Here is a 23,070-nt window from a genome sequence, read left to right as displayed (position 1 = left end):
CTATATACTCTCCTGACCGGGAAAATATATACACTTATGCCCAAATATGGTTACACCCAGTACAACTTATATCCCAAAAATGGTATACTGGCAAAGCTCCAAGTGGATTGGTCAAGCTGGACACGTAGCTATATCTCACTATGATCCATACATTACCCACGTGACCATTTAGACACGACCATATTAGGACTTCCAGTCATCCACCATTTTGGAGGTCAAGAAATTACTAGGTGAGAGTTCAGCCCTATACTCAATATGAGAGTGGAGAAGAGAATGAGACTGTAATACAGTGTAGATATATCTTGGATGATAATAATTTGATTCCACTAATGCCAAAGATAATATGATCCATTCAGCCATTAATAAGGTTAGATGTTATAGATGGGGTTACAGGTTATTAGTTTTTTACACTGTGCACATAACGTAAAGTATGGCACAGCATCTCCCGGCATTTAGCCAATCAGTGCGCTGTTACGGGCAGCACACTGATTGGCTGAACACCGGGAGCCTCAAGGCAAACCGGAGCGGGAACCCGGTAAAGTATGTACCAGGGCCGCGGGGGTTAAGGGTGCTGACTCTGACATATTCGCAGCAGGATGACAATCCCACTGCGAGTATGTTATCCAATTGAAGCGAATGGGCAGGTATCTGTTGCAGTTTATGTTAAAAGGATACTCCAGCAATAAATATTTATTTTCAAATATATATATATAAATATATAATCTATGTGAACATATTACACTTAATATCTTCTCGATAATGTTGCATTGTCTGTAGGTGGCGCTGGTTCCTCACAAAAATCTGTTCCATATAATCAGCACTCCTCGGGGCGAGTAAAACTTGACACGAGGGAGAGGAGAGCATGTTAAGGGCACCAGTACAGGCTTGGACTGGCCCACCAGGGTTTTCTGGTGGGCCCCAAGCTAGAAAGGGCCCCCTGTGCCGCCATCACTCAGCACCAGGTGGCCGAGTGCCCCCTCTCAGGAGCTGTGAGTGGACCTTTAACTGTAAACTGCGCTTACAAATCTAAAAAGATATTTTGGCAGATAGCGTTAGCTTTTTAATTTCTAATAGTATTTGTAATCCACAGCTAGTTTAGATAAGCCAATCTTCCTTTTAACATGTTTTATGAACAAAAATAAATGTTTAGGTGAGTAACCTGTAACGTAAGTGGTTAATGTTTCTGATTTAATATTGGAGGAAGTGTTGAGCTGGGTGTGTTTACGGTTATAAAATCCACACGTACACTGACAGTGAAAGCATACTATGTTATCGCATGTTATGGAAATCTATAGCCGAGTCTACACAAAATGATGGGTTATCGGAAATCTTTCGTGATATTCTTGTGTGTAACTGTTATTTTTATCTTCAGCCTAAAATTCTTTTTTTTGGACAAATACTTTGAAGATATGGACATTAAAGCGTATTCAATACACAGTAAGTTACTATTATAAAGAACTCGTATTTTATATACTGAATGTTTTTAAGGCTATCTTCTAAGGCCGTTGTTTTGAGGATGATATGATATAGCAATTCGTACGAACTACGGTCGTACAATGCACACAGGGTATAAGACTATGGCCGTAGTTCGTACGGACCCGCGAGAAATGAACATGTCATTTATTTGCGGCCGGTAATGTTACAACTACGGCCGTGGATTTCAATGCGGCGGCACACGTATAATTTATTTCGGCCAAATTAAACTTGATTTTAATGTAAAAAATTTACTGAGTGGTTTATTGGGCTAGTCGCAGTATTTCAATTAAATGACATGTTTCAGCCCAATTAAAAACATGCTAGGAGGCAATATTAAACAACGGCTGTTGTTTCAAGACCGTATTCTCGTAATTCTACAGCCGTTGTTTTGACCGCGAAATTCCGGCCGGTGAAAACAACGGCCGTTGTTTTACGCAGTGTGAACATAGCCTTGAAACTATTACTTTTATAGTAGTGATTGCTTGAGAAATTTTTTTTAATGGTTTTATACTGCAGTATTATTACATGTAAAATGCATCTAGTATTTGTACAGTACTTTTTTTGTTGGAATTTTTGTTGTTTTATCCTGATAAGAAAAAGAACATATTTGTTAGTTGCTTTGAATAGTATTGGACCTGAAGGGATCTTTAGGGGTGCTGAAAGTTACATAAGAAGTGAAGGTGGGCCGGCTGACCTCCATTTAAATGACCCATCTCAGAAAAGTTTTGTTTCAGATTTTACGGAATGTTTTTACCCCCAGCTGTTGGTGGTCAAGGAAGCCTCAAGAGTACGCCCACTAGAAGGTTAAAAGCTCTTTTTCTACCAAGTGGTACTGTTATATGGAGGGGGCTGTCGGACAAAATGGTCAATATAGTACGGAAGTTTCTTGTCTTTTGTCAATACAGAAAATTACACATCTGTTCAACTGATGCCAAATGTATCTTTATTGTGCTCTATACCAGTGTTTCTCAACCTTTTTAAGCCAAGTACCCCCATGCGACAAGATGCTCAAGCTAAGTACCCCCAAGGATGCGATCGGTTATAAACATTGCCTTAGGGTGCATTCACATATAAAGGATCCGCAGCAGATTTAATGGTGCAGATATGATGCTGTGTTCAGTTATTTACTGCAAAACGGTGTGTGTGAAGCTATGGTAGATTCACATGTACATTTCACAGCAAAATCCACTGTTTGTACCAAAAAAGAGAAAAAAAGCTGGACATTATATAGTAAAGCACACACCACTAGATACGAACAATATACAAATTTTATTGGAACAAACAATAAGACACCAAAACAGACAGCAATAAAATCAATTAAAAAACCACAAAGGTATATAAAGAACTAAGTAGGGGGACAATATCCTTCCCTACTTCACCAGGGAATCAAAACATATCAGTAGTGCTCCACATGATTGGTTATGATAAAGGATAAACAGCGAGCATGGCTCAAAAAAATAAATCACCAAAAAGGTATATAAATAAATAAATAATTATTCAGTACAAAAAGAAAGTGCTGCAGTGCAAATGTGCAAAAGAAATTCACTGCATCAATGTGAACACACAATATAAACCTTTAGTACAAAAAGGAGACCAAACCATATGTATAACACTGATTCAATTTCATGGGAGCAGATGCCCTGGTGCAGACCCAACGCGTGTCGTCACATAAAGTGACTTTGTCAGGGGTAAAGCTTAGAGTGAGATGATGTCTTTTTATACCGAAAGTAAATTACATTATACATTACACATGATCAACAAAATTGCATAATTACCCATGGGACCTTTTTGTGTGGAGTGAGCACGGAACCATAACATAAAATGGCGCCGATAGCGTATCCCGTCCTGCATTGCGCATGCGCCAGTGAGATATGTCTTATGATCGCATCAGCGTGTCTTATATCGCCGTGATCGCCTGCAGATCCTCTTGTATCTCACAAAGTATAAACCATCTGCGTACATCCATCAATACAGCGATGTCAGTGCAATAATACAACAATCATCTCAAAGTAATACCCGAGGATACAAAAAATCTAGAATATAGCATTATCGGCGTACCTGTAGTGTAATACGCATGCGCAGGGCGACAAATTCCATAGCTGCGGATATGTGTATTTAACTATATTTTCCAAACTATAATTAATATATCTGGCACATGAGATAGTACCGGTCCACCAACATACCTACAAAATCCGTTTCCCTTCTATTGCCCATATGCTGATGTAACATGTCATGGGATGTGTCGCCTGATCGCATGCAATCCATCTTGCATCTTAAAAACCTGGATTATCCACATAAATTCATATATCAGTATTAATACAATAGTACAATGGTCGTGATCAAAGTAAGAATATAATAAATTAGTATTATCGGCGTATCTATAACAGAATATGCATGCGCCGAAAGTCATCTAAAGTATAAGAATCTATAACATAATACGCATGCGCTGAAAGTCACATCCCATAACTGTAGATATGTACATTTCACTTTATATTCTAGTCTATCCTTCGCATCACTTATACCAGTACATTGTTGATGTGAGCTCATGCAGTCCACCACTATATCTACGGAACACTTTTCTTTCATTACAAAACTAAAAATAAAGCATTATGTTTTCGGCATATCCCTGGTATAGTACGCCTACACTAAGGATAGATGAAAATCTAATCACATCATCCAAGGCATGTACTTTCTCTCATTATGCATTCTTAATTATGCACAGAGGAAAATATAATTATCAGTATACCTATAATATAAAATAATGCACATGCGCAAAAAACGGGGAAAGATATGCGTATTACATACCGCACAAATTAATCGCATCGGGAAGAGGTAGATATGTCTGTATTTAGTCAGGTCATATAGAACCCTAAGAAACACATACCACCATGCATGTAATAAACATAATGTATGTAAGAGACGCGTAAGAGTATACGTACATGTTCTTATTACGCTAGTGCTTTTAAGCAAGAGCATAATAATGCATAATAATGCTAATAATCTTAAGCAGAGGTGTATATCCGTCCATTGTCATGTGTATATGTTACAGTACTAAGGCTAATCTAAATTCTGATCAGGATTTCAAATGTGGTTCTAAATATTAGAGTGCTCTCTCCACTCTGGTCCCACAGGGCAAAATGCATCAACATAATGTGGTGTCCCAATAATAGGTTACAGAACAAATTATATACAATAATCCCAAATCAAAATGTTTTATTTCCATCTTAAACTACGTAAATTATTCAATCTCACGGAAGTCCATAATCAAGTCTTTCACATCAAGTCAAAAAAGAGAGAAAGGAGGTTTCAAGGGGCCCACCGGAGAGGCCCTTGTGCCCGGGTAGCACACATAAAGGATCCGCAGCAGATTTAATGGTGCAGATATGATGCCGTGTTCAGTTATTTGCTGCGAAACGGTGTGTTTGAAGCTACGGTAGATTCACACATACATTTCACAGCAAAATCCACTGCAACACTGTGTACTGTTATGGCCTATGACTCTGCATTTTTGCAGTGGATTTTCATTCCACTGTGAGATTGTAGCCACTGTGTTTTTAACTAGGTACTCAGATACCTCCTCATGTAGTCAGACACCTTCCCCCATGTAGTCAGATATCTGCCCCATGTAGTCAGATACCTCCCCCATGTAGTCAGATACCTCCCCCATGCAGTCAGATACCTCCCCCATGTAGCCAGATACCTCCTCATGTAGTCAGATACCTCCCCATATAGGCAGATACCTTATATGGGGGCACAGCAGGAGCATTATTACTATTCACTTCGGGGCAAATAAACTTCTACGAAATGACTCACAGGTGACGTCTTCTTTGATCTAATTCTGAGGCGTTACATTCCTTTTCCTCTCCATCTGGCCCCGGCCACCAGGAAGATTTCTTGCAGTTACAATTCATCTCTTCAGAACCTGCCAAACATCTCAGGCTCCGAACCTTTTTTAGCAACTTTCTCCCCTTATTCCCTCCTATAGACTCCCATACTGTAGTAATTCTACTGCTCGGTGTCTTCCTGTATGTAAGATCCTGTGATGTGCCCTAATATACTAAGAATATCCCTGCTGTGCCCTCATATAGTAATAATGCCCCCTGCCCTGCCCCCATAGTAATATCCCCTGCTCTGTCCTCATAGTAATGTCCCCTGCCCTGCCTCAATAGTAATGTCCCCTGCTTTGTCACCATAGTAATGCCCCCTGCTCTGTCCCCAGAGTAATGTCCTCTGCCCTGTCCCATAGTAATGTCCCCTGCTCTGCCCCCATAGTAATGTCCCCTGCCCCATAGTAATGCCCCCTGCTCTGCCCCCATAGTAATGTCCCCTGCCCCCATAGTAATGCCCCCTGTTCTGCCCCATAGTAATGTCCCTTGCCTCATAGTAATGTCCCCTGCTCTGCCCCCATAGTAATGTCCCCTGCCCCCATATTATTGCCCCCTGCCCAGTGGCGTAGCTACCATAAAGGCAGGGTAGGCAGTTGCTATGGGGCCCATGCAGTAGGGGGGGGAGCCCCAGATGCACAAAAAAGATAAGAGTCTCCTGTGTCCTTCTGCTTAACCCCTTATGTACTGCAGTGTGTAAGTGACCCAGTGTTCACTTACATGCTGCAACATATAAAATAGTTAATATGCAGAGGTCAAGGAGATCATTGCTTCACTCCTCTGCTAACCCCTAACCTCTGTTCTCCAGCTGCTGCAATCAAGTAGAAAAATGTGCCAAAGGTCAGGGATTATTAGTGCATGAGCAGTGAAGCAGAGATCTCTTTGTCTTTCTTTTTAACTCTTTTTTTTGTGTTTCAGCATGTAAGTAAACATTGGGTCACTTACACACTGCAGTACATGGGGGGTTAAGCAGAAAGTTGTCTGCTCCTGCACCTAGGTATTTAAGCAAAAGGGCTCTTAATGGGCTCTTATAATTAAATACAGTTGACTGACAGAGCAAGCAGTTGTTGTCTCTGCTTCTGCCTCTGGTACCTGAGATTTTAGTTTTTGGACACATCATCAAGCATATATATATATATATATATATATATTATATATAAAGTGTTGTGCGTAGGGAAGGGGGAGGCCCGTAAAGTTTTTTGCTATGGGGCCCAATGAATCCTAGCTACGCCCCTGCCCTCATAGTAATGTCCCCTGCCCCCCAGAGGGGAGCCCTGTAGCTGCCAGGTGTAAAAGTGGGTTACTCCATGTATGTAAAATCCTGTGATGTGCCCTAATATACTAAGAATGTCCCTGCTGTGCCCTCATATAGCAATAATGCCCCCTGCCCTGCCCCCAGTGGCGTATCGACCGCGGTCGCCGCTGCGACCAATCCGCTACCCCCTTACCACCACACTGCCCCCTCCCACTCCCTCTTGTGACCGCAAGCAGTTTTTTGCTTGCGGTCACAAGAGGGAGGCTGGAACTGGCCCCCGGCTCTTTCCCATCCCAGCCCCGTGAACTCTGTCTGCATCGGAGAAGTACTTCCGGCACAGGGAGCGCCACTAACACACGCCTCCTGTGTCGGAAGTAACAGCCCTGGAGCACACAGAGTTCACTTGTGCGTGTGCTGCCGGGGCTGGGACGGGAAAGAGCCGGGGGCCAGTTCCAGCCTGCAGGAGAGAAGAGCCATGACGGGGGAGCGAGTTGTCAGGTAAGTTGTTTTTTTTATATTTTTATCTGCGTTGCACAGACTAGGGGACATCTATAAGAGGGATAACGGGGGGGGGGGGGGGGCATCTATAAGGGGGATAACCAGGGGGCATCTATAAGGGGAATAACCAGGGGGCATCTATAAGGGGGATACAGGGGGGACCATCTATTAGGGGGATAACCAGGGGGCATCTATAAGGGGGATAACCAGGGGGCATCTATAAGTCGGATAACCAGGGGGCATCTATTAGGGGGATAAGCAGGGGGCATCTATAAGAGGGATAGCGGGGGGGGGCATCTATAAGGGGGATAACCAGGGGGCATCTATAAGGGGGATAACTGGGGGGGCATCTATAAGCCCTGTAGCTACCAGTGCTGGGGAACTGGGGGTCGAGCGGGCTGCCGGGGGTCCGCTGGGTTCCTGGGTGGAGCTGGGGGAAGGCGGGAGGTGCCGGCTCTGGGGGTTTGCTAGGTTCCTTGGGGGGGCTGGGGGGAGGCGCGGGTTCCAGGGGGAGGCTTGTTGGCATTGGGGGAGCTTGGGGTGTGTAGCTGCGGAAGCCCCCTGTTGGCGCGGCTTCCGGGGGAAACAGCTCTGACTCTCCTTCCCCTAGCCGCATGCTGCTGAGCTGCTGCTGGGGGAAGAAAGGTAAGAGCAGCGGCGGGGACAGGTGCCGGGACATAGCAGTGTCCTGGCACCAAAATCAAAAGTTTATTTTTCTCCCCCCTCCGGCGTACCGCCTCAACCTGCGGCACGTACCCCCTGAGGTACGCGTACCGCAGGTTGAGAAACCCTGCTCTATACAGTGCTATCTGTTATGTTTATTTTACTTGTCCAGAGTATCATATGCATTGTTGTATTACCATGAACATTTCTTTTAAAAAGTTTTTATGTACAACCATGTTAAAGCAGCACTATCAGCAGGTTCTGCCCAATTAACCTGCTGATATGCCCCACAAGCTGTTTACCTTCTAACTGGATCATTGTATATAGTTCTTTTCTTCCCCTTCACATTGTGCAGTTATTCCATAATTGTCCCTATGCAATTTGGGGCATTGCCTGTTAACCTTGAGCACCCTCCCATCCCGCCCAACCTGCCCAGCCTGCCCCGGCCACTATGCATATTCATATATGCATAGTGGCCTCTATTTACCGCGCATGTGCTGGGAAGATCAGTGTCAGACTGGCCCACCAGAGTTAGGGCCCTATTCCACAGGAATGATAATCGGCCGAATCGGCCCCATTCGGCCGATTATCGCTCGGTGGAATAGAGAGAACGATCAGCCGATGATCGTGTCATTGGCTGATCATTCATTTAGGGCCAGACCTAAAATCATCGTTCCCCCATGCGCATCACTACGGTGGAATAGCAGTGTGCGACCGACAATTTGAGAAGCGCAGCATACATTACCTGCAGGGCTTCTCCTCCGCTCTGTCTTCCTCCCCGGGTCCCGCCCGCTCTAGCTTCAGAATGGCTGTCAGCTGACGGAGTACTCAGCCAATCACAGGCCGCGGCGGTCCCGGCCTGTGATTGGCTGAGTACTCCGTCAGCTGACAGCCATTCTGAAGCCAGAGCATGCAGGACCCGGGGAGGAAGACAGAGCGGAGGAGAAGACCTGACAGGTAATGGATGCTGCAAGGGCTGCAAGGACATCGGTAACAATGTCCCTGCAGCCCTCGCTCAACGATCATGGGGCCGTGGGCCGTTTACATGGTTGATCAGGCCCTGCTCGACCCGTGGGATAGGGCCCTGACAGAGGATTCTCTCTGGTGGGCGCCCAGCTTTAGAAGCTTCACTAACACTGACTGACATGTTGTTTCTCACTGATTCCTAATTGGTGGGCCCCTAGGATCATTTCCTCTGGTGGGCCCCAGATACGCCAGACCGACACTGGGTAAGATGTCCTGTTGGAGACGGGGTTCTTTCGGCGCATGCACGATTCAGCCGACCTCTTGACGGTGAGAAGAATCCTGCCTAAAGGAGCATCCCTGACATCACTGACAAACGTAAATATACGTAAATAAACGTGTTCGTGTGGCTCCGGGGGTTACCATTCTGTTATACATTCTATAATACATTACAGCACTGATCATGGGCTGTAACGTAATATAGAGGTACCTGCAAAAGTTAAAACACACCACACAAGTACATAAATAAATACACAAATAAATGAATTTGCATTTCCAGGGAAATAACAGTGACTTCCCTTTAAGAGAAACTTTAACCCTTGATACCCTCCCTTTAAGAGCGACTTGGGTACCGTCCCTTTAAGAGCAACTTGGGTACCGTCCCTTTGACCCCTAGACAAGATAATAATAATCTTTTGGGGTTCCATCATACATATTATGGTAAAACGAAAAACGCCATTACAAAGTACAACTACTCCTGTAAAAAAACAAGCCCTTACATGGCCCTGTAGATAGAATACTGAAAGTGCTAGAGCTCTTAGAAGGGGAGGAGGAAAATACGAAAACACAAAAATGAAAATTTGCGTGGTCCACTGGGTCATTTTGGGCTTGGTCCTCAAAGGGTTAAGAGAGGCTTGGGTACCGTCCCTTTAACAGTGACTTGGGTACCATCCCTTTAAGAGAGACTTGGGTATTTTCCCTTTAACCTTTTAAGGACGGAGCCAATTTTCGTTTTTGCGTTTTTGTTTTTTCCTCCTTGTGTTTAAAAGGCCATAGGACTTGCATTTTTTCACCTAGAAACCCACATGGGCCCTTCTGTTTTGCATCATTAAAGGAGAAGTCCGGCCAAAATTAATTTTTGATATGTTGTTACTTATGAAAAGTTATACAAATTTCTAATGTACATTAATTATGGGAAATGCACATATACTGCTATTTCCCTTAATTTAGTAGATCAGGAAGTGTTAGAAATATCTCTGAAGAAGTGACGTCACGACCCAGGGTGTAATTCCTATGGAGTGTCCAGCAGGGGGCGCTCTCTATATAGAAGTCTATGGGACTTTATTGTTTCTATGGGTTTCTATGTAATGTAATGTAATGTAGTGTACAGTGCTTTATTGAATGAATACATCTATGGAATACTTTGGGGAGCAAGTGTCCTTGCTCCCCAAAGTATTGCATAAATGTATTCATTCAATACATTCAATACACAGTAAGCCCGCCGATCCGCCGAATTTCCGCCGCATTCCCGCCGATCCGCCACACGCTGATCCGCCGCATTCCCGCCGATCCGGACCATATACATTGAACTACAGCTCCCATCATCTGCTTCTAGTATGAACAGGTGATGGGAGCTGTAGTTGGGTAATGGATATGACATGCCGCCGGGCGCAGGGGGGAGCCGCTCAGTACACAGGAGCGCTCCCCCCTCCTCCTCCTCCTTCCGTGATAACTTCCGCCTATACCAATGCTGAGTCCCTGCCTGGCCGCCGCTTTCCGCTCACATATACCGGCTCCCGGCATCAGCGCGGACACCAGGATGCATCGGGAGCCGGTATGTATGGGGGGAGAGCGGAGAGCGGCGGCCAGGCAGGGAGTCAGCATTGGTATAGGCGGAAGTTATCACGGAAGGAGGAGGAGGAGGGGGGAGCGCTCCTGTGTACTGAGCGGCTCCCCCCTGCGCCCGGCGGCATGTCATATCCATTACCCAGCTACAGCTCCCATCACCTGTTCATACTAGAAGCAGATGATGGGAGCCGTAGTTCAATGTATATGGTCCGGATCAGCGTGTGGCGGATCGGCGGGAATGCGGCGGAAATTCGGCGGAAATGCGGCGGATCAGCGGGCTTACTGTGTATTGAATGTATTGAATGAATACATTTATGCAATACTTTGGGGAGCAAGGACACTTGCTCCCCAAAGTATTCCATAGATGTATTCATTCAATAAAGCACTGTACACTACATTACATTACATAGAAACCCATAGAAACAATAAAGTCCCATAGACTTCTATATAGAGAGCGCCCCCTGCTGGACACTCCATAGGAATTACACCCTGGGTCGTGACGTCACTTCAGAGATATTTCTAACACTTCCTGATCTACTAAATTAAGGGAAATAGCTCTATATGTGCATTTCCCATAATTAATGTACATTAGAAATTTGTATAACTTTTCATAAGTAACAACATATCAAAAATTAATTTTGGCCGGACTTCTCCTTTAATTGTACTTTGCAATGGCAGACTTAATTTTTCCATAAAATATGCTGCAAAACCAGAAAAAAATTATATCTGTGGTGAAATAAAAAAAAAAGCGCATTTTTTTTCTCTCGTTTTTACGCTGTTTGTCCTATGGACAAACTGACATGTTATATATGTTCCTGAAGTCGGTTTGATTAAAACGATATGCAACTTGCATAACTTTTATATTATTTGATGACTTTAAAAAAAAATAAGACCTTTTCCAGAAAAAAAAAGTTCCTTAAAATTGCTCTATTACCATGCTTATAACACTTTTATCCTTTGGTCTATGGGGATGATTGAGATATAATTTTTTGCGCCATGATGTGTTCTTTCTATTGGTACCTTGATTGCGTAAATGCGACTTTTTGATTGTTTTTCATTACAATGTTTCTGGAATTTTTTCTGGAACAAAAAGGCGCAATTTTTGCACTTTGGCGGGTCTTTGCGCTTACGTGAGATCAGGAATGTGATAAATTAATAGTTCGCGCGATTACGCACGCGGCAATACCAAACATTATTTATTCATTTTTATTTATAAAATGGGAAAAGGGGGGTGATTCAGACTTTTATTAGGGGAGTTTTTTTTTATTTTTATTAATAAAGACACTTTTTTTTACACTCAGGGTAGCTTTACACGTACTGACTCGCAGTCCGCTGCCTGTATGTAATTCTGCCGGCCGCTTAACCCCTTCAGCTGCCGCTCGACTCCCGCTCTGTATACATTACCTGTCCTTGCTGCACGGGGTCCCGGCGTACTGCTCTCCCACCCTGCCAATCAGTGGCTGCGGCAGGGCAACACACTGATTGGCCGGGCGGGAGAGCAGTACGCCGGGACCCCGTGCAGCGAGGACAGGTAATGTATACAGAGCGGGAGCCGGGCGTGTCGGTACGTGTGAAGCTACCCTTATACAGTAATTAGAAGATCATAGAGATCAGTGTAGCTGTATAACACAGCACCGATCTATCAGATCGGTGCTCTATTGCTATGGTCTGCTACAGACCATTGCAATAGAATGACGAGCCGGCATCAGCGTCATTCCGACGCTGAGGCCCAGCCCGGTAAGACCAAGGGATCTCCCCTCCGCGAACGCATCGCACAGGGGGGTGGTAGAATCCCGCCACTAGACACCTGGGGTGGGCTGTATTTAAGACAGTTAGATGCAGCTGTCATGTTATTAATGGCCCAATATTTCCAAAGGGCCATTATTTCCTATGGGAAATTAGGGGTCTTTAAACATAAATTTCTTAAAAACGACAAATCCGATCGTAACCAAAAATAGATAGGACATCTGTCACCACAGTGGTGACAGATGTGCTATCTATTTTTGGTTACGATCGGATTTGTCGACTTTGAAAATAAAAATCCTTAATACTTAATAAAAATTCTGCTCTTACAATATGCAAGACACAAACAGTTTTTATAGTATAAATGCCATAAACTATAACAAAAGCTATATAAAATGGATATCACTGTAACCGTACCGACCTGACGAATAACGATAACATGTCTTATGAAACGTATAGTAAATGGCGTACATAAAAATGGTGAAAACAGCTGCTAAATTGTGTTTTTTATTCATACCACCTCATAAAATTTTTTATAAAAAATTATTAGGGTGCCACATGTCCCTTAAAATGGTACCGATGGAAACATCAACTTGTCTTACACAAATATTTTGGACCGCATGGCCTCTGTGACATGGTATAATGGCTAAAAAAACTGAAATAAAAAAAGGCCCCAAAATTCACCAGGTCTCTGTCATGTCTGTGGATTGTGGTTGAGTCAGGTGACGCACTGCGGCCACATATAGGGGATTTCTAGAAACATTGGAATAAGGGGAATAAATAGTGAGTGGTATTGCTTAGTTAGTATTTGCTGTGTTAGAGGAAAAAATTAATTAAAATAGAATATCTGCTCAAAAATGGCCATTTTAAATTTCCCCTCCAACTTGCTTAAATTTCTGTGAAACACATAAAGGGTTGATAAACTGAACTGAACTGGTCCCTAATAAAATCAGAATAGAAATTTTCATGAAAATTTGAAAAATCGCTGCAAAAGTTCGAAGTCCTCTAACATCCTAACAAGTAAAAGGACGTTTACCAAATGACGTTACCATAAAGTAGACATGTTGTAGATGTTGCATTAACCCTTAAGAGGACCAGGCCAATTTTAATTTTATCGTTTTTTCCTCATTATGCTTAAAAGGCCATAGCAGTTGCATTTTTTTCACCTAGAAACCCACATGATCCCTTATTTTTTGCGCCACCAATTGTACTTTGCAACGACAGGCTGAATTAATTTTTTCATAAAGTTCACTGCGAAACCAGAAAAAAATTCAATGTGTGGTGAAATTGAAAAAAAAAAATGCATTTCTTTTATTATGGGGGTTTTCATCTTTACACCGTTTGCCCTGGGGTAAAACTGACTTGTTATATATGTTCCTCAAGTCGTTACGATAACAACGATTTGTAACATGTATAACTTTTATTTTATTTGATGGCTTGTAAAAAATTCAAACCATTGTTAACAAATATATGTTCCTTAAAATCGCTTCATTACCAGACTTATAGCGCTTTTATCCTTTTGGTCTATGGGGCTGTGTGAGGTGTAATTTTTTGCGCCATGATGTGTTCTTTCTATCAGTACCTTGATTGCGCATATTCGACTTTTCGATTGCTTTTTATTACAATTTTTCAGGATTTGATGTGATCAAAAATACGCCGTTACAGCGCTGACCCCGGCCGGTAAAGGATGTGTGGACTTTGACAGCTGCATCTGATTACTTAATTAGCGAGCACAGCGATCGGACCGTGCCCGCTAATAGCCGCGGTTCCGGGCTACATGCGGCACCCGGGACCGCGGCGGTTTAGAGTGCGGCTGCCACGCGGCCCCGCTCTGAACACCTGTAGGCGGCCCAATTTTTGCCCAAATGTTGTCATTTTTACAAAAAATCTACTGAGTATATTAACCAAAATATACCACAAACATAAAGAGGAATATGTTACGAAAAACAATCTCAGAATTACCGCGATAGTTAAAAGCATTGCAGAGTTATAACTACATAAAGAGAAACAAGTCAGATTTGAGAAATTGGCCGTGGGCATTAAGGCCAAAACATGCTGCAGAGGCAAGGGGTTAAAGACTGTCTACCATTAGTTTACACCAGCTATTACTTTGCTTAAAAGGGGTTTCCAGCACTACAAAAACATGGCCACTTTCTTCCAGAGACAGCACCACTCTTCTCTCCAGTCTGGGTGGTTTTGCAACTTAGTTCAATTGAAGGGAATGGAGCTTAATGGCAAACCTCACATGAACTATATACATAAGTGGTACTATCTCTGGAAGAAAGCAGCTATTGTCAGCGTCGGGTATGGCAAGAAGCAGTCAGACAAGACACGGACAGTGAGCTCTAAGCTGACCTCATCCACTGTTCCTGCCTACTTGCCTCAAGACAGTCCTAGGCGACTATGGACAACCACTGTGGCAGTCCCTTTACTCAATAGGGTGAAACACAGAACCGCGACAGACAAACAAACACAATAAATCCACGGTCAACAATCCGGGTCAGTAACGGCGGGCAGCAGAAGGACAAGGTTAGCAGACAAGTCAGGTGAACAAGCCAAAGGTCAGGGCAGGTGGCAAACAGGATAGAGGATACAAGCAGAGGTCATATAAAAGTACAGAGGAACAAACAGGAACGCTTAGCCTAGTGGTTAAACTAATAGCCAGCAACTACTGCTGGCCATGCTGACTACTTATGAGGACCGGGAGCTTATCCCCATTGGTCCAGCACTCAGATCGACAAAGACCCTAACTGGCAGAGGCGCCTGCCTGTCAGGGAACACACAAGACTGCTCAGCTGCAGGAATCAGCTAGCAGAGAACAGAGTAACCCTATCCTTACCAGAGGCTAAGAGGCAAGGCGGGTGTGGCTGAACAGAAAAACAGAGCCCTGTTCACACCAGGTTCAGTGCCTTCTGCGCTGCACAACCCGAACTGGGGAGTGCAAAGGCACGTTCCTGACAGCTATATTTTAGTAGCGCTGGATAACTCCTTTTAAGGGCATTTTTTTTTGGGGGGGGGTGCATTTTTGTCACTTAAGCCACGCCCCTTTTGTACCTGGCAGAAACGTGTCTAAAAGTGGTGGGAAAGTGTCAAAAATGCATAATAAATGTGAGAAATGCACCACTTTTTCAGACAGACTTCTGGTGGAGACACATCTGGCCCAATATTCCTGTTGTGGTGACCCACCACGGGTGTTTCTATTGGTTACACCCTTCGTAAAAGTATTGTACTTTTACTGTACTTTTTGAATGTAAGTGGTGATGTAGTAGTACCAGAGTTTCGCCACAAGATGTCGCTATTGCAAGTATGTGTATTCAGTTATTGCACAGCTGTAGTATTTAAGGGGTTATTGTTTGTTTATGTGTCACATAGATCTGTACGCCAATGAGAGTTCTTTCCTCTTCTAACCTATCCCTATCCTCTCTCTCTTTACTTCTCACTTATGCACTCCTTACCCACTCACAGCACACCTTACAGGGGCTGTAGGAAGGAAGTCACATGGGTAGAGGAAGTGTAGTGTCTTTTGTCACTAGACTCTGTAGAGGAAGGACACAAGCCAGAGCGCTCTCTACATCGGTCCAGTCAGGCCCTGGCCCCTGCCAGGTCCCCAGTCTAAGTTGTGCATTCTAGACGTAGACCAGAGCACATGCAACTCCGTACAGTTTCCTCTCAAGCAACTTCACTCAACACTATGCAGCGTTAAACCTTCACTAGAAAGGACAAGTCAGAATATGATCTGTGCTGAAAATGTGGATCCATACCAGGTTCACGGCCCTGTAACAAATAAAACCTATGAGCAAGGCCATTTAAAATAAAGGGGTTCATAGGGCTGCCCATAATTGCGGGTCGGCAATTATGGGTGCTCTACAGAATGTGTGAATAGCCTTGTGGTGAGATTCCATATATGCACTCAGATTGCAGTCTGAAAGCTGTGGAAATCACACCCTCAATTTTCCGCCAATAGCCACACAATGTTGCCGATGTGCAACATCGTACAGCTGATGGAGAACAGGTCATGGCTTTCACAGCATTCGGATCACAATCTGAACGCATGATCACAATGGAGAAGGGGTGTGTGTTCAGCATGGACCAATTAGGAAGTGAGAATCACAGAGCAATGCAGGAGGACAGTGACCAGAAACATTTCTATACAGCAGTGGGAATGGCTAAGCGTGAGTGCAGGCACATAGCAGCAGTGTGTATAGCTGAATGTAAGTGCAGGCACATTATAGCAGCAGTGTGTATAGCCGAGTGTAAGTGCAGGCACATTATAGGTGCAGTGTGTATATCTGAGTGTAAGTGCAGGCACATTATAGCAGGAATGGAGAGGATGGGAAACACAAGGGCTGACAGAGAATTCAGGGAGCATGAAGAAATAAGCAGGGCATATGTGGGCACTGTATAGTAGCACTCCCTGTCCAGGGAGAGAGGGTTTACAACTATAAAGAGATTACCTCCACAGTCCTGTCCCCTGCTACAAGCCTCAGCCTGAAGTGGATCTGCTATGATTTGGAAGGTGAGGGAGACTTCCTGGGTCAGAGTACAGTTCTGTAGACCATTCTATGCGGGCCATGCTCCTCCTCCACTCTCCCTCCCACTCAGTACAGGGAGCTCTTAAACCAAAGAAATGCTCTTAAACCAAGTAAAAATTTTGAAAAACTCTGAACTCTTAAACCAAAATGCTCTTAAACCAAGTTACTCTTAAACCAAGGTACCAATGTACTTCACATTATACTTTTCCAATCTAACACAGTGCTCTCTTCTGCCACCTCTGTCCATGTCAGGAACTGTCCAAAGCAGGCCCCATAGAAAACTACTCTGGACAGTTCCTGACATGGACAGAGGTGGCAACAGAGAGCACTGTGTCAACTGGAAAGAATACAACACATCCTGTAGAACATACAGCAGCTGATAAGTACTGGAAATTTGGACTAGAAATTTGGATAAGGACTTGAAATTTTTAAATGGGAGTAAATTACAAATCTGTATAACTTTCTGATACCAGCTGATTTAAAATAAAAAAAAAAAACTTTTGCTGGAGTTCCCCTTAACCCCTTAAGGACGGGGCCCATTTTCGTTTTTGCGTTTTCGGTTTTTCCTCCTTGTGTTTAAAAGGCCATAGCACTTGCGTTTTTTTCACCTAGAAACCCATATGAGCCCTTATTTTTTGCGTCACTAATTGTACTTTGCAATGACAGGCTGTATTTTTGCATTTGGTACACTACGAAACCAGAAAAAAATTTTACTGGATTTGATGCGACCAAAAATGCGCAATTTTGCACTTTGGGATTTTTTTGCGCTGACGCCGTTTACCGTGCGAGATCAGGAATGTGATTAATTAATAGTTCGGGCAATTACGCACGCGGCGATACCAAACATGTTTATTTATTTGTTTACTTTTATTTAAAACCTGGGAAAAGGGGGGTGATTCAGACTTTTATTAGGGGAGGGGGCTTTTTACTATAAACAACACTTTTTTTTTTTTTTACACATATACTAGAAGCCCCCCTGGGGGACTTCTAGTATATGTTAAGGTTAAATTTAGATGTTGACCCCTCTCTATGGAGAAAAAGTCAAAAACCCAGGTACAGGATGGTTTTTAAATATATTTAGAGTTGTAACCTGCAGTATTACCAACTCGTCACTTATAAATCACGGACACAGACAAGACATTGTATCATGATTATAAGCCTGGATAAAAATGGCCCAAGTTTTATTATGGTAATCACATCACGCTCTGATCATCTCCAGTCTCTTCAGAGGGCAGTATAGATAGGTGTAGTCATATAGGTACGGTGCAAGTAGGTAAAATCCCAATACCTGGCCTTATCAGTCCCCCATTTGACATCCGTGAAGCCTTGGACTGGAATCACTGTGGTTGGTACATAGCCAGAGGTTCCAAAGATACTGTCTGAGCCGCGGGTTGCTCAGGGGTCACATCTTCTCCATAGGGTGAACCCATCCTCCAAGTACTTGTCCAGCATCCAACCTCCAGAAATGTCCAGGCGACACAGATTCAAGAGAACCGATAAGAGAAAGAAACATAATCACGTTAGTCACCTATATGATGGTAGACCTTCTTTTTGTTTGTCAAGGTTTTATATGAGAGAGAATACACATTAACAGTTTTACTGGCAAACAGATCAGTATTATGCATAAGACCACTTGGAAGAGACCTTGAAGGACTCCCATTAGTTTATGGGCATCACCATAGGATAGACAAAAATAGTACCATACGTTTTATTGAAAGTTAAAGATGGCGGAACAAACTTACAGCAGATGTGGTAGCTAGATCTGCAATAACTAAAAGATAATACTAAACAATGGCTGAGTCCGTACAGTATACATCAATATACAGCTTAGTTACAACAAAACAAATAAAAGCTTATTATCAATACCCAAACTAATATATGTATATGACAAATACCTCTCTGGATTTTATCAAAATTACCAAACCTTATTGTCTTATTACTGTATACAGACGTGACTCTATAACAAGGACTTTACCACTTCGGCATCATGTGGGTATTGGAAAGTCACAACAACTAACTTCAAAAAGTTTCTGAAAAAGAAAAGTTTAGATGTGACAAAATCTTATCTCATGGCAAAAGCAAAAATGAAAAGTTAATTGATACATAAACCAAAAATAGCATAACAGGTAAATGCAATAAAATCTCTACTATGTAACCATTAGATTCGATTATAATAACCAGATAGTGAATTCACACTCGTCAGTACCGGATTCTCAGAATTTCCACTTCTTTTTAGTCTTTTTTTTAACTTCATTTTGTACCTAGAAAACGTCTTTATGATCAGGTCACACAGGTCTAATGACTGGTCGCATGGTCACATCTCTTCCTGTACATAATCATATACTGTAATACATAGACCAATAATATGAAGTAACTGGGCGCTTATTACCAATATAATATTTGGATCCTACTGAATTGTCTCTTGTTTCACTGAGATCATCACATATTACACATAAAATAACCACCATAGAAATAAAAGCAAAGTATATACCATACATCATCTAAGGTTTCAAACTTTTTTTTTTTTTTTTTTTTTAATATACCACATGATCCTTTTTGTAATAGTAGCATTGGTATGGATCCTTTATCCTTAAACCTATCTTTTGACTGACAGGCCTCTTTACAGACGCTTGGACTCTTGGCCTCAGTTATATATAGGCCACTAGTATCACCTCAGACATTGGCTTTGTTCTCTCCCATAGCTTTGGCTGACCTGTAAAGAAGACACCAGTACAGACAAGGACATACCTATATAGGCCACCTGTGGCAGGTGGATAACGTCCACTTACATTCCCTGAAACAGGCAGGAAGATGACAGACTATGCAGACAGGCACTTTACGGTGTTACTTACAGTAGGTTATGACAGGTGTAGATAATACAGCCCTACACAACCCTCTCTGCTATATTTGTTGTCCCCTGGGCCGACCAATGTGAGGATACTACATCACATTACACATGGCTTCCTTCTGCTGGTTTTGTCAGATAACTTACAGTGGGATACAAGGCGGTTGGCAAACACAGTAACTTACTGTCCGCTTTCCATCTTTACCCTGTACCTCCTCTCCATCCGCTGGTCTCTCAGCTTGTCACTGATTGTCTCTGGAAAAGACTTAAAAACAAACCGATCCACATCTCCCCATCCATCTGTACACTATGTACGGTTACCTCAGGAAGAGACTGGAAACATCTCCCCATTCCCTTGTACGCTGTGTACAGTTACCTTGGGAAGAGCACAGAAACCACAGCATCGGCAGCTTCATCCATCAACCTTTTTGGCATCAGGGTTTGTCTGAGTGAACGTTGCATCAGCCGCTCTATGGCAGCTTTTCTTCTTCTTTGAACAGTTTTTTTGTTTTTTGTTTTTTTTTTTCCTACAAGTGTTTTTGGTAAGCCCAGGGATCAAACAAATCTCTAATTTGCCAATTAACCCATAATGGTGAGCTTCATATAGACATCTGCACAGTAACCTCCAACCATCTTACATGTCTCAGTGATTGTCCTCACCTCCAGCTTATGGCAGGAGCGGTTTCTGTAGTGGAACGTCACGCTGCATGGCGGTCACCATATATCCTTGCGTCTTGTGTCATCCATCTCTTAAAAGTCTGAGATAATCTACAATGAAAACTTTTAAACTTTCATTAATATTTGGCTTTCAACTACATTTTCATCCTTCACAATGTAAAATATCAAACACAATAAGTTAAAAAGTTTGTACGGTGTTTAAAAAAAAAAATGTAAACATAAAAATTGGCTACTCCATCAAAATGGGCTACTCCCATTTCCATTCACCTCTATCCCCTCCCCCATTTGAATCCACATCAAGAGGCAACAGAGATGCTGGATTCAATGCACTTAGCACAAGATATATATATATATTGGGGGGCATAAGGAGTGCAGACTGGACCCATGGATATGGGTTTGGCTTTACTAGGGATAAGACTAATATATATATATATATATATATATATATATATATATATATATATAGTCATGAACTAGTTTGCTATAATCAGCACAAAACTGTTAACCCTAAAAATAACAAATAAAAATAATAAAAAAATAATAATACATCTTACACTCGGCTAGTCCAATTTAACCTTCTTTTGCTATAAATCAAATAAAAGACACCTTAAAGATGAAATATAAAACATACAGTATATAGAATAATTATTTTTATCAGAATTCATTTTGTCAGAACCTTCAGCTTAATTTGTATCATTATTAGCTGAAATGAATCCATTCCTCCAGTAAGCGGCTCTTATCAGTAAGCAGAACGCTCTGGGCCTCACTTCTAACCTTGAGCAGTGAGCAGTAAAATCATAGATTACAAGAGTGGGAAAAAAAAACCTTCCTAGAAGTATCATACGTTGGGGACACACACAAAGAAAATCTGCTTACAATGTATATTGGGATAGATATATCTACAAAAATTTTTTATTTTTTTTTTAATAAAGTTACATAGAAACAAATATTACAGTACTAAACTACTTCTTCTTAATAAGTGCAAAAACTTCTGCGTTTGATCTTTACCAATTATCACTTTTCTCTTGAGATTCCTAATAAACGTGCTTTTTCCCTCTGACTCCTACTGACACTCCCGTATAACAATCTTATACAATAATAGGTCTACTAGACTCGACTCCTTCAAACAGTCTTTATGCTTTTCCTTTCAACAAACCTTTGTCTAACTTTCTTCACTATCAGGTAATAACATTGATAAATGTGCAAAACAGTTGTTAGACTCTATCGGAGAGTCCTGTGCCCGCCCCCTCAGTGACACTAAGCAGTATGGGCGGAGGACAGAAATGCCAGGAGTTAAAATGGCCACCGGACTAGATAGCCGGATATAGGGGTGTAGGCTTAGGGCATGGTTTTGAGACGTCACAATTATAATACAGACGTGGATGATATGAGGAAGTGGTTGGCTCTCCTTCGCCATCTTTGAGGGCTGATTACAGAAAAGTGGCGTACATAACTAAATATATGTTTTATGATCGGGACAACAGAAAATGATCAACATTTTGTAACATGTAACATACTTCTTTTTTTTTTTTAAATCAGATTATTATTATTGGCAATTTTCCACACACAAAAAGCGTGCCTTTTTTTGTTTAACATACAAACAAAACAAACCCCCATCCGCCCCCCCACCCACCTTAAAGTACCAACCCCCCTCCCCCCTCCCTCCCTCGAACCAACTTTAACAATAATTGTAGGAAGGCAACAACATTGGTCAGGCTATACAAAAAAGAACTATTATCATATAGCTTTTTTGAATCCCGATGTGCAATTCTCCACAATGTCATCCATTAAGAAACAATAAGGCACATTATCATTGTTTAAAGACTCAAGTATGAGCTTCCTTAATAGGAGCCCGGTTGTTCAGTCAAGGCACCCACCGTCAAAAGAACCCAGTCATCTACCGTGCATTGCCTCTTCTTCCTCCCCTTGTCTCATTATGGCGAGCAGTTGACACAGCCCGGTCTGACAATGACAAGAGAGCTTCCATTGGGTTACGTCTAAGATTTCTAGATGGTATGCCAGGCGCATCCAGCCAAGGGCCCCATATACTTTCAAATTTCTTGGATGCCTTTCTTTTTTGATACACCCCTTTTTCCAACCGTATAACCTCATTAAGTCTGGCTACGAGCTCCGTGACGGTGGGCGCACTTGCCTGTATCCAGTGACGAGCGATCAATTTGCGCGCCTGGTACAGAATTCTCATATGGCCAACTCAATACCAGTAGGCTCATCCTCCTCTGGTATCAGACCTAGTATACATTGTAGGGGTTCCACTGGCACAGCAACTCCATATACCCTACGTATGAGGGCTACCACCTTCCTCCAATAGCCCTCCAGCTCAGTGCAACTCCACATCAGATGAATGATATGTGCGTCCGCTAGGCCACACCTAGGACAGTTGGAATCCGCTCTCACACCAATACTATGTAGAAACTTGGGTGTCCTATACACCCGATGTAGTAAAAACAGTTGAGAGGATCTGTGTGTCTCTGAGACAGCCAGTTTGGGAGTCAGGGCAAGCACATTCGTCCATTGTTCGTCAGTTATTGGGCCTATGTCTGCTTCCCATTGCTCTTTCACCACCAGGGGTCGTCTTGAAAGATAAGCCTCTAACAGCTCTTGATATATTAGAGATATCAGACCCGCAGAGTCTATTGTAGTAAGAACTGTGTCTAAGATTGGTGG

The 23,070-nt window shown here is 42.7% G+C and overlaps 1 protein-coding gene across 3 annotated transcripts in view; it reads left to right on the top strand.

Moving 5' to 3' along the window:
- The first annotated feature begins 1,254 nt into the window (after window positions 1–1,254).
- Window positions 1,255–23,070, top strand: part of LOC138797587 (beta-1,4-galactosyltransferase 1-like) — a 260,610-nt gene continuing 238,794 nt past the window's right edge. For all 3 annotated transcript variants that reach the window (XM_069977940.1, XM_069977941.1, XM_069977937.1), the window contains exon 1: window positions 1,255–1,437. In XM_069977940.1, the coding sequence (XP_069834041.1) occupies window positions 1,311–1,437 (127 nt within the window). In that variant the 5' untranslated portion in view covers window positions 1,255–1,310. The remainder of the gene's footprint in view (window positions 1,438–23,070) is intronic.

This window comes from Dendropsophus ebraccatus, chromosome 7, assembly GCF_027789765.1.
Source record: "Dendropsophus ebraccatus isolate aDenEbr1 chromosome 7, aDenEbr1.pat, whole genome shotgun sequence".
In the NCBI taxonomy this organism is placed as follows: domain Eukaryota; kingdom Metazoa; phylum Chordata; class Amphibia; order Anura; family Hylidae; genus Dendropsophus; species Dendropsophus ebraccatus.
Note: the sequence above shows the minus strand (reverse complement) of the source record. Positions and strands in the feature narration are given on the sequence as shown.